The sequence below is a fragment of the Neovison vison genome, unplaced genomic scaffold, assembly GCF_020171115.1.
Source record: "Neovison vison isolate M4711 unplaced genomic scaffold, ASM_NN_V1 Scaffold_085, whole genome shotgun sequence".
Lineage (NCBI taxonomy): Eukaryota > Metazoa > Chordata > Mammalia > Carnivora > Mustelidae > Neogale > Neogale vison.
This window is the reverse complement of record NW_025334889.1, coordinates 148,769-160,113: the sequence shown is the minus strand read 5'-3', so window position 1 is coordinate 160,113 and position 11,345 is coordinate 148,769. Positions and strand designations below refer to the sequence as shown.

The following is an 11,345-nucleotide window of genomic DNA, read 5'->3' as shown; positions in this document are numbered from 1 at the left end:
TCCACAAACCCAGCTGCCCCGCCCACCAGATGACCCCATATCTCCACACATGGAGGGAAAAGATTAAGGGATAACAAAGATCTGCACTAGGAAACAGACCTTCTGGGTCAGTGGGAAGATTTCCTCAAACTCTAGTGGAGCAAGTTGCAGGGAGGGGCACAGCCTGACGTAGAAAGACCTAAGACGCCAGGGAGAAAGACCCTAATTTTGCTACTCTTAAGAAGAACGATAAAGGGGACGCCTGGGTGGCTCAGTTGGTTAAGCTGCTGCCTTCGGCTCAGGTCATGATCCCGGCGTCCTGGGATCGAGTCCCACATCGGGCTCCTTGCTCGGCAGGGAGCCTGCTTCTCCCTCTGCCTGCCTCTCTGTCTGCCTGTGCTCGCTCTCTCTCTCTGACAAATAAATAAATAAAATCTTTAAAAAAAAAAAAAAAAAGAAAAGAAGAACGATAAAGGGGCGCCTGGGTGGCTCAGTGGGTTAAAGTCTCTGCCTTTGCTCAGGTCATGATCCCAGAGTCCTGGGATCCAGCCCGGAATCTGGAATCTCGGGCTCCCTGCTCAGCGGGGAGCCTGCTCCCCCCCCCACCGCCTGCCTTTCTGTCTACTTATGATCTCTCTCTGTCAAAATAAATAAAAAATCTTAAAAAAAAAAGAACGATAAAGCTAACAATTAGAGACAGCACTATGTGTCAAGCCTTGTGCTACTCTCCCCCCAGCTTTATTAAGACCTGATATATGGCATCGTGTAAGGTTACTGTGTACAACCTGTTGATTTGTACACTTAAATACTGCAAAAAGATTACCACGATATGCTATTTTTTCTTAACACGATCTTGCTAAAATTATAACCGGAAACCATTTTACTGATAAGAAAATTGAGACTCAGAGAGGTAATGCCACTTGCCCAAGGTCACACAGTATCTTAAGAAACAAAGCTAGCACTGAAATTTATGAACTAAGACCTTCCTACTGTCAAAGCCTGGACTGTCATCAATCTTCCACCAGGGAGGTGGGGTGGGTTCATGAGAACCTCGGGGAAAATCAAATGAATAAAATCACTCATGTCCTGTGACTATTTCCCCCTCACCCCCCACCCCACGCTAAGCCTATCTTGGGCTTGTGAAGGTTCATCTCACCCGAGTTGAGAATCACGATCACTCAAAACTCAGAGACTCGCCTCTCGGGAGAGTAGAGAGCGGGAAAGTGGGACAGAGAAGGCTACACACTGTCAAAGCAGGAGTCTTCATTCACTTGGGCCCTCTCTGAGAAGCTGGCCCGGGACCTAAGGGGATGGATGGTCGTTGCAGCGGGGACACAGAAAGCAAACGGGAGTTCTCCCGGACCTCAAATCGAGATCGAGACTCTCCACCTGTGAACCAAGACATTAACTCCAAATCCCAGGGCCTGAGATCCAAGCCCCCAGATGCCTGAATCCAGACTCTGGGTCAGCACTCCCGACTGCCACCCCCAGCCCAACAACCAAGACCCCTAATGACGGCCTCAGTGAGATGAATCCTAGTTCAGGAACCCCCCCATTTCAAGCACAATATGCTCGACTCACGACTGTAACCCCCAAAGCCAGTCACACACCTCCAGACCAGGAACCAGAACCCCAAGCTCGGCTACCATCACAGGGCGGAACCAATACCCCCTAGCCACAGGAGACCGGAACCAGGACCCCGACCCCACAAGACACCGGAGCCCTTGTCCCTAAGCCAACGCCCCGCCCCTCCGACGCCGGTCGGGCGCTTCGATTCCCGCCGGCCCCAGTCCCTGATCCCTGACCCTGGACCCCAACCCCGGCCTGCACCTGGCTTCATGGCGAGAGCTCAGCTCCCCGGCTCAGGACTCTGGAGCGACCCAGACTACACGAGTCTGGAGCTTTCGCACGTGGAAAGGAGCGCACGCGCGGCAGCGTACGGCGCGTGACGCATCTTCGCAACCCCGCCCCTCGGAGCCCCGGCCGCGTCCTCGGCCCGGTGTGCGCGCTGTGGGCGGGGCTTCGTACGCCTCGGACGGCACCGCCCCCCTCCGCCGCTTTGGCGCTGTCTTTACGCGCAGCTTACGCTGCTTGCGCTGCGGTCGCTACGGTGATCGCGCTTCCCGCGTCCTCTTCGCGATTGTGAGTCTCCGGGTAATCGGGGCTCATCAGCAGGCATTTGCACGGCTTGTGCCCTCTGCTCGTCCTCTCTATTTCTTTTCCTTCTTTATCTTTCTTCCTTACTTCCTTCCCTCTTTCTCTCTTCCTTCCTTCTTCCTTCCCTTCCTCCCTTCTTTCCTCCCTTCCTTTTTTCTTTTTCTTCCTTCCTTTTTTTTTTTTTTTTTTTTAAAGATTTTATGTATTTACTTGCAAGCAGGGGGAGCGCCACAGGAAACGGAAGAAGCAGGCTCCCTACTGAGCAGGGAGCCTGATGTGGGGTCAGTCCCAGAGCCCTGGGATTATGACCTGAGCCACCCAGGCATTTCATCTCTTCTCTATTTATAATTAACTACCTAAGGCCCCTCTATACTGGAAAACTTTCCCTGACCCATTCCCCCGCTAAGAACAGGGAAGACTCTGGGCTTGATATGCATTTATGCACCAGGTGCCCTATGCACTGAGAATATAGCAATGAACACATCCAAATCCCCACCCTTCTGGAGTTCATCTTCTAGTGGGAGAAACAGATACCAAGATATATTAGAAACAGAAACCAAGATATTGGAAGGCAATAAAGGTGCTTTGGAGAAATAACAGCAGGGAAAGAAGAGAGGACTGTTAGAGGAGGGGTGACATTCCTTCACTGGTGGTTAAGGAATGCATCAGGTGACTTAAGCAAAGAGCTAAAAGAGGTGAGGAGTGAGGTATGCTTCTGTCTGGGGGAAGAGAGTTTTAGGTGGCGAGGATTGTTTGTGCAAAGGGCCTGGGGCAGGGAGGGTATGGAGGGTTGGAGAAGCAGTGAAGGGTGTGGTTGGGGCAGAGTTAGCCCGCAAAGTGGAAGGAGACGAGAGCAGGGAGAGTTGTGTCGGGCCTTGTGTGCCATGGGGAGGAGTTTAGCTTTTACTCTGAGTGATCTGAAGCTATGGAAGGTTCTTGAACAGAGAAGGGCTGTGATCTGACATGGGAGCACTCTGTCTGCAGGTGGGAAACAGTGTGGGAGTTGCCCTGAAAGCAGGAAGACCAAGGGGGCGGGGGAGACTGCTGTGGTGGATCAAGTAGCAGACAAGGAAGGACAAGATCAGGGTACAGGCAGGGCAAAGAGGGAGAAATGAGTGGATTCTGCATAACTATTGGGAATTTGTGACTTGTAATTTTATAATATTAATATTTATCCTCATATTCATTCCACAAAGCAAAACAAGTGCTACTATGAGAAATTACTAAAAACCTCCAGGAGAATGAACTGGTCTGTCCCATTCATTGCTGTATCGCCCAGTACCTAGAACAAGGCCTGGCCCAGAGTGAGTGCTTCACTTGGTTGTTCTCTCTCAATCTCTCTCGCTCTCTCTCTCACACACACTGGCCAGGAATTTTCAGAGATTATGATTTTATTCATTTTAAAACTTTTTGAAATACGACATGCTTACAGAAACGTGCATGCAATTGTGCAGTTTTACGAGTTATCACAAAGGGGGGAAACCCATATCACTGCCACCCAAGCCCACAAAGAGGGCATTACCAGTACTCTTAAAGCCCCCTTGTGACCCTTCTCTTAGGTCTCTCTCACTATGTACCCTGTTCCCACCTTGCTTTCTTCACTTCATATCCTGGAGATCAATACTGTGCCGTGTATACAAATATACCTTATTTTACCTTCATCTGCAGAGTTGTCCATCATGTTAGATCAACCAGTCCCCTACTAATAGACATCTGGATTGTCTTTTTTGTTGTTGTTGCAGGTTTGTTGTGAAGCTTAGAAATATTATATATGAATAACCTGACATATTGAATCATTCAACATATGTACATTTCTTTTTCTGTTAATTGCCTGTGTATATCCTCATTTTTTTCCCTAATTGGACTGTTATCTTTTTCTTATTGATTTGAAGGAGCACTTTTCATATTGTGGATATAATCCTTTACTATGTAAAGGATTTACTATGCAATCTTTGCTCCAGGTTAATCATTGGTCATTTACTCATTCAATAAATATGTACCGAGCATCTACTATGTGCTAGTTTCTGGGAATAAAGTGGTGACTGTGGGGCCCCTGGGTGGCTGAGTGGGTTAAAGCCTCTGCCTTTGGCTCAGGTCATGATCCCAGGGTCCTGGGATCGAGCCCCGCACCAGGCTCTCTGCTCGGCGGGGAGCCTGCTTCCTCCTCTCTCTCTGCCTGCTTCTCTCCCTTCTTGTGATCTCTGTCTGTCATACAAATAAATAAAACCTTTAAAGTGGTGAATGAGACAGATGTAGTCTCTACCTTTGAGTTACTTCTCATTGGGCAGAAATTCAAATAAATGTAATTTTGAAGTGTAGTAAATGCTAGGAAGGAAAGAAGCAAGCAGGCAAGCATCTGGGACAGAGGGTAACAGAGGGAATCCACTTTAAGTGAGGTGGCTGTGGAAGGCCTCTCTAAGGTAGTAACATATAAACTGACATTTGAGGGATAAGCAGCAGCTAGTCATGTGCCAAGTGCACAGAAGTGAAATGGGAAAATTTGGCATGTTCAGTACATTGAAAGTGCAGGTTTCCAAATCATAATTGGCAAGGCAGCAACTGGAGATGAGTCAGAAGAGGTGGACAGGGGCCTTATAGGAAAAGGTGAAGAATTTGATTTTATTGTAATAGAAATGTATAGCTAATGGTCCCTCTTATATGTTAACAAGAGTCATAGAGTAGTGGTGAGAATGGATTGCAAAAGGGGAAGAGCAGATAGGGGTCTGTTGGCATTGTCAGCATGAATGAGGGTGATGGTTGCACCGGTGGGCTTAAGAAAGTGGATATGCTTTGATACAACCCAACAGGGTATGTTGATGAACTGAGGTGGGGGGCAGGAAGGGAGGAATCAAGAATGGTCCCTGTTTTCTGACTGCTATGGCTGAGTGGAGGCAGTGCTATTCACTGAGGTGGGGAAGGCCACCGTGGGAAGGCTGGGGGACGGGGTTGGAAAAGAAAGAGGGTTTCAAATTTTTTTTTTAAGATTTTATTTATTTGGCAGAGATATCACAAGTGGATAGAGGGGCAAGCAGAGAGAGAGAGAGAAAGAGAGAGGAAGAAGTAGGTTCCCTGCGGAGCAGAGAGCCTGATGTGGGACTTGATCCCAGGACCCTGAGATCATGACCTGAGTGAAGGCAGAGGCTTAACCCACTGAGCCACCCAGGTGCCCCGGGATTTCAAATTTTGACTGGTGGATAGGATTGACACATTAAATCCCCACTCCAACTCCATGAGGTGGGTACTTTCATGAACTCTGCTTTAAATATGATGCTGTTGGGGCATCTGGGTGGCTCAGTTGGTTAAGCGTCTGATCCTTGGTTTTGGCTCACGTCATGGTCTCAGGGTCTTGAGATCTGGAAGCCCTCATCATGCTCGGTGCTCAGTGGGGAGTCTGCTTGAGAGTCTCTCCCTCTCCCTTTACCTCTCTCTCTGCCCCTTCCTCTGCCCACCAACTCTCTCTAAAATAGAGGTGGTATTGAGTGACTGAATCCCTTCAGAATTCTTATGTTGGAACATAATCCCCAATGTGATGGTATTTGGAGGTGGGGCCTTTGAGAGGTGATTTGGGTCGTGAGGGTGGAGCCCTCATGGATGAGATTAGTGCCTTTATAAAAGAGGCCCCAAAGGGCTCCTTTGCCCCTCTTCCCTGTGACAATACATGAGAAGAGAGCCAACTATGAACAGGGAGAGGGCTCTCAACAGACACTGAGTCTCCTGGTGCCTTGACCTTGGACTTCCCAGTCTCTGGAAAGGTGAGAATTAAGTGTTTTCTCTTTATAAGGCATCCATTCTGTGGTATTTTGTTTTAGCAGCTTCACAGACTAAGACATACAAGGAAACTGAGTGGCAGAGAAATTCACTTGTTGGACTATAAATGATAAAGCTGGAATCTATTCATCCCTCTTTCTATTTTTGACTCCTTCCCTCTATCCAATTGTTCATCTTCTCATCTACTCTTTTAATTATCCATGTCCCTTTCTTCCCATTTCTCCACGCCCCATCTGCCCATCCATGTCTCCTTCCTCCCTCCCTCCCTTTCTTCTCCCTTCTACCCACCCATAATCCATCCATCCCTCCATCCATCCATCCATCCAACCATCTTTTCACCCCCCAAATTTATTGTGCAGGCATCTGGCAGCTGCTGTGCAAGAAGGAAAGTCGGGGAGGAGGAGGCATGAGACAGACACACTGGCATGCAGCTTAGCCTGAGATATTTATTCAGTGCTCTTGCAGTTGGCCTTGGAAACTCATCAAAGAGGTACAACAGTGTAGGGGCACACATGGACACTGTGCACCCCCCAATTATTGCAGTCTCCAGGAGGCTCAGGTCCTGAAGTCCTCATTCCCAGTAGATGACTGACCAGCTGTCACTGTAAGAGACAGACTCTTAGCATTTCCTCTTGCAGACTGAGCACTTACCCCGACTACCCACTTCCCATGAGGACCCAGGTGCCCCTGCCCCAAGTAGCCTGGCTTCCATGCTATACCCCTCACCATGGGGAGAAGTCCTCCGTTCTCCGTTCTGCATTGTCCGTTGTCATTTTCCGGAGTCATTCTCGTCATTGGTCTGGTCTCCGTCAAAGTTTCCACAGACCCCACACAGCTTCCCAGCATGGGTTTCGCTGACCATCACAGCCAGCTTCCCTTTGAGGTCAAGCCATACCTGGACCCCTCCCTTCTGGTTAACGCTCACGGAGCCATCGGGATTCTTATGTATGGACACAGATGCTGATAACTCAGCTGGGAGGGCCACATGGATGCCATTCACCTGGTGGTGGTAGGGGAAACACAGGTGAGACTAGAGCCACAAAAGAACTGGAGGGTTACCAGGAAGGAACCTCCAAGCAGGAAAACAAGTTCAAGGAGCAAAAGCAGAGACACAGGTGCCAAAGGAGACAAAGACATGGATAGAGGCATGGTATGGACAGATGCATACATAAGCTAGCTGGAGATTTGGACAGATGGTTAAAAGGACAGACAGTTGACAGAGAGATGGGTCAATGGATAAGTAAGGATGCAAAAAACATCTTAAGGGCAGCTGGGGTGGTGAGGAGCACTTTGTACCAGACAGATAAACACACAATCCAACCCCAGCATCATCATTTCCGGTTCTCTTTTTCAAACAAAACAAAACAAAACAAAGCAAAACAAAACAAAACAAAACAAAACAACACTTGTATGTGTCCTGTAAGCTACTGGTTCCCTAACAAAAGCAACTTCTTGCTTTATTTTCTCAATGCTATTGTCTGAAGACAAGTAATGATCTAGAAAGTATCACAATCATGTGAGAAAATTAGTTTCTCTGTCATAAGCTGTGGACTCAATAACCTTGGTAATTGTATGAGATTTTTCCTTTAAATAACTTTTCATTGATGAGTTAATCCTTCTAGAGCTAGACTCCTTAGAGAAACTTCTTTGAATTAAAGTTCTTTTTTAATAAATGATTTCTGTCTGTTCCTCTGTCAGGTGATTGAAAAGATAGGTAGATATTGCCTGGATAGATGGATGGATGGATGGATTGGTGGGTGGATGGTGGTTGGTTGGTGAGTGGATGGGTGGGTGTACACACTGGTGGGTGGATGGATGATGGGTGGGTGGAAGCATGGATTGATGGATGGACAGATGGATGGACTTGTAGGTGAATGGGTGGATGGATGATGGATGGGTGGACGCATGGATGCGTGGATGGATGGATGATGGATGGACTGGTAGGTGGATGGATGGATGGATGATGGATGGGTAGATGAGGGGATGGATGGGTGTAAGGCCTGGTAGGTGAATGATGATAGGTGGGTGGAAAGAGGGAAAGAAGGAATGGAGGGAGGGAAAAGAGAGGGAGGGAGAAAGGGGGAAAAGGAAACAGTAGAAGAATAGATGGCTGGAAGAAGGGAGAGAAAGAGAGAGATGTAGCGAAGGATAGTTGGAGGGTTGGATGCAGAGTTTCACCAGGCTTTAAGCTTTGGAAGTATAAGAACTAGGTCTGAATCATCTGTCACTCAGTGCATGGTCTGCTATAGATGCAACAGGGATGATTGTATTCACAAAACAACCTTTTCCTGGGAATCCTCTTGGGTGGCCAGGCCCTATTCTGGGTACTGGGGACAAAGTGATGACCAAGATGGATGGGACCACTGCCCACCTAAGAATTATATTCTATTGATGAAGAAAGGCAAGAAACACGAACAAATAATGGATGACTACAGAGAGCGAGAAGTGTTTTGAAGGAAATCAAAGACCCTGATAGCATGGAGACCGGGATAGAGAGGAGGAACTTTTGTACGTGGTCAGGAAAGGCCTTTCTGGAGAAGCACCGCTGGAACTGAGATCTGGAGGACGAGAAGGTGTCAACTCAGCCTGCCTGGGTGAAGAGCTTTGTAGCAGTAGGAACAGCACATGTGAAGGTCCAAAGCAGGAACAAGCCTGGTTTGCTGAAAGGTCGGCCTGGCCAATCATTAGCATAGCTAACAAGGGATGGAGTTACCAGAAACAGGGTTGGAGGCCAGCAGGAGTCAGATCACACAAAACCTTGTATGTAGGCCAATGAAGGGAGGTGGCTTGAGTTTGGAATGCTGCTCTAGGAAGCCACTGTAGAGTTTTCCACATGATCTGATTCCCATTTCTCAAACATCTGTCTGCTCTGTAGAGAACTGCTTCTCTCCGTAGAAGGGCAAGGGTGAGGTCAAGAGTAGGGGTCTGTTAACCTGAATTATGGATCAAGAAGATGGCTTGAGAAAAGGAATGACTGGCTCAGATTATTGGAAGGAGAGAATGCAAACCTCCCTGCTTCCAGCAAGGCTGACTCTTGGCCCATCTCCCAAGCACTGGTGGGAGTTTGCAGACCATCCACCGAGGGGTGTGTGTGTGGAGCATAGGCTATCTCTTTCCACTGAACCTAGAAGACCCCAGTGGATGTCTCTGCAATCAGCAAAAGGTCACAGAACTAGGGACATGCTCATCTGGGAACTTTAGTGTAGCATGACGTCCATGTTTGGGTCTGGGGCTCTCCCGCATGGGCCATGAATAATTGGAATGTAAGTCAGCATCAGACCTCAGTTTGACCAGATTATCTCTGAGAAATCTGGAACGAGGGTGGCAAGAACCATGGGGTTTGGCAAACATAAATGTACGTGAGAGGAGGTCAAGGGGCAGAAGAGAGGGGGCACCAGGGCTGGAACAGACTCGTGGAGGCAGACAATGACAGGCTGAGTGGGGCCCGAAGAGCAAGCTGAGGGACAGGTGAGGGAAGGATCAGTGGTCGGCGTCATCAGAGTCCAGGAGAAGTTCCTATTGAACACTGCACTTGGATATGATCATGGCCCCTTGTTACCCCTAGGACCTTGTTCCCACCAACGTGGTGGGGAACAGAGCCCGGTGCTGGTGGGTTCAAAACCTGGATCTCTCCCAGGCAATCTGAATGCTTGGGGCTTCTTGGGACCTAGTTTATCCTCTGTGTACAATGGAGATAATAGTCCCTGTCCTTGTGGGGAACCACAAAGAATGAAACTGATTTGGTGAACGGCAAGTCCAAAAGATAGAGGTACAAATCCGGATAATACCACTAGGGCACCTGGATGCAGCCGCGCCTGAGGCTCTACCCCTGGATTTTCTAGTTCTAGGGGCCAAGAAATTCCTTTTTGCTCAAGGCAACCTGATTTGGATTTCTGCTGTTTACAACCAATAGAGTTTCAATGAATGCTATGATCAAAATGACTGACTGACTTGAGTGTGTTTTCCCTCCTCAAGAACTCAGCCAGAACAGACTAAGTTCGAAATACTGAGACAAATACCAATCCAGAGACTGAACTACAGAGATCTGGATAAAGAAAACACAAGGCAGACGGGCAGCCAGGATTGTAGGCGCACAGCAGCAGGAAGGACAAAAGCCCAGGGGAGACGTGCCCTTGAGCCCAGGCTTACCCACACTCCGTGCTCTGAGCTCAGAGTCACCAGCCCATCCTTGAAGAAGATGTGAACCTGGTTCACAGATTCAACTTTGCCTTGGCAGGCCTGGACCACAGCCACCACGCGGAACCAGGGGATGGTGTCTGGTAGCCCTGGGCAGCGGGAAGACAGCTCGTAGATGCCCTGGGAGCGGAAAGTTCTGCGGGACCCATCGAAGGTGGTGAGGCTGGTATCCAGAGAGAGGGAACAGAGACCCTGGGAGGCCCAGCAGTTCCGGGCCCCAGCCTGGACCTCACAGACACGGTCTGGCTCGCAGCTGGATGCCTTGCAAGTCAGGCCGGTGCTTGGGGAGCAGGAACAGCGCTGGTGGCAGTCTGAGCTCAGCAGTGAGGAGTTCACCTGTGCATAGAGAGAGGGGCCAGGTGGCCGGGGTGCAGCAGATGGCGCCCATGGCCGCAATCTCCCAGACTCTCTGCAACCATACAGGGTGACTTGGCAGCAACTTCCACTGAGCCATGGAGTTTACTTCCCCTTCCCCCAGGAATCTGGGTTCACTTTAGCGCTACACTTTGGTTGTTATAAGGCAACAGAAGTAATGCCGCCCCAGGTTCAAGGTTGGACCTCATGAGACCTCACAGCTTTTTTTCTCTCTCTCTTTCCCTTTCTTCCTCCCTTCTCTCTCTTTTTCTTGGGACCCTGGCCATAAGAACAAGCATGGGCTAGTCTGCTGGAGGATCAGACCCCACGGAAGAGAGAAACCAATCCCAGCTGCTACCACTGTATGCCAGCCAGCCCTCAGCGGACCCACCGTAGGGTTAGAGATGTATGATGAGCTCCAGAACAGCGGAGGAAGCACCCAGCTGAGTCCAGCCTGAATAGCGGACTCCCAGAATCATGAACTCAGCAAGTAGTTGTTTTAGGCCACTATTTTTTTTTAAAGAATTTATTTATTTACTTGACAGACAGAGATCACAAGTAGGCAGAGAGGCAGGCAGAGAGAGAGGAGGAAGCAGGCTCCCCGCTGATCAGAGAGCCTGATGCGGGCCTTGATCCCAGGACGCTGAGATCATGATCTGAGCCCGAGGCAGAGGCTTTAACCCACTGAGCCACCCAGGCGCCCCTAGGTCACTATGTTTTGGGGTAATGTGTAAACCAGTAAAAGCCAAATCATAGCAGGTAAGACAGAGAGCCTGGAGTCCTGACACCCACAGCCCAGAACACAGGGACCTGGGAACCCAACTCCAGAAAATAACTTTTTTTCTCCTACCTGACTGGCTCCTCTATTTTTCCTGCGTTTTCAAGTTCGT

At 49.0% G+C, this 11,345-nt stretch overlaps 1 protein-coding gene across 2 annotated transcripts in view; it reads right to left on the bottom strand.

Moving 5' to 3' along the window:
* Nucleotides 1–6,330: 6,330 nt before the first annotated feature.
* LOC122898007 (IgGFc-binding protein-like) overlaps nucleotides 6,331–11,345 on the bottom strand; it is a 42,203-nt gene continuing 37,188 nt past the window's right edge. For both annotated transcript variants that reach the window (XM_044236188.1, XM_044236187.1), the window contains exons 19-21: nucleotides 10,054–10,437; nucleotides 6,631–6,904; nucleotides 6,331–6,506 (exon numbers count right to left, since the gene is read on the bottom strand). In XM_044236188.1, coding sequence (XP_044092123.1) covers nucleotides 6,674–6,904; nucleotides 10,054–10,437 — 615 coding nt within the window. In that variant the 3' untranslated portion in view covers nucleotides 6,331–6,506; nucleotides 6,631–6,673. The remainder of the gene's footprint in view (nucleotides 6,507–6,630; nucleotides 6,905–10,053; nucleotides 10,438–11,345) is intronic.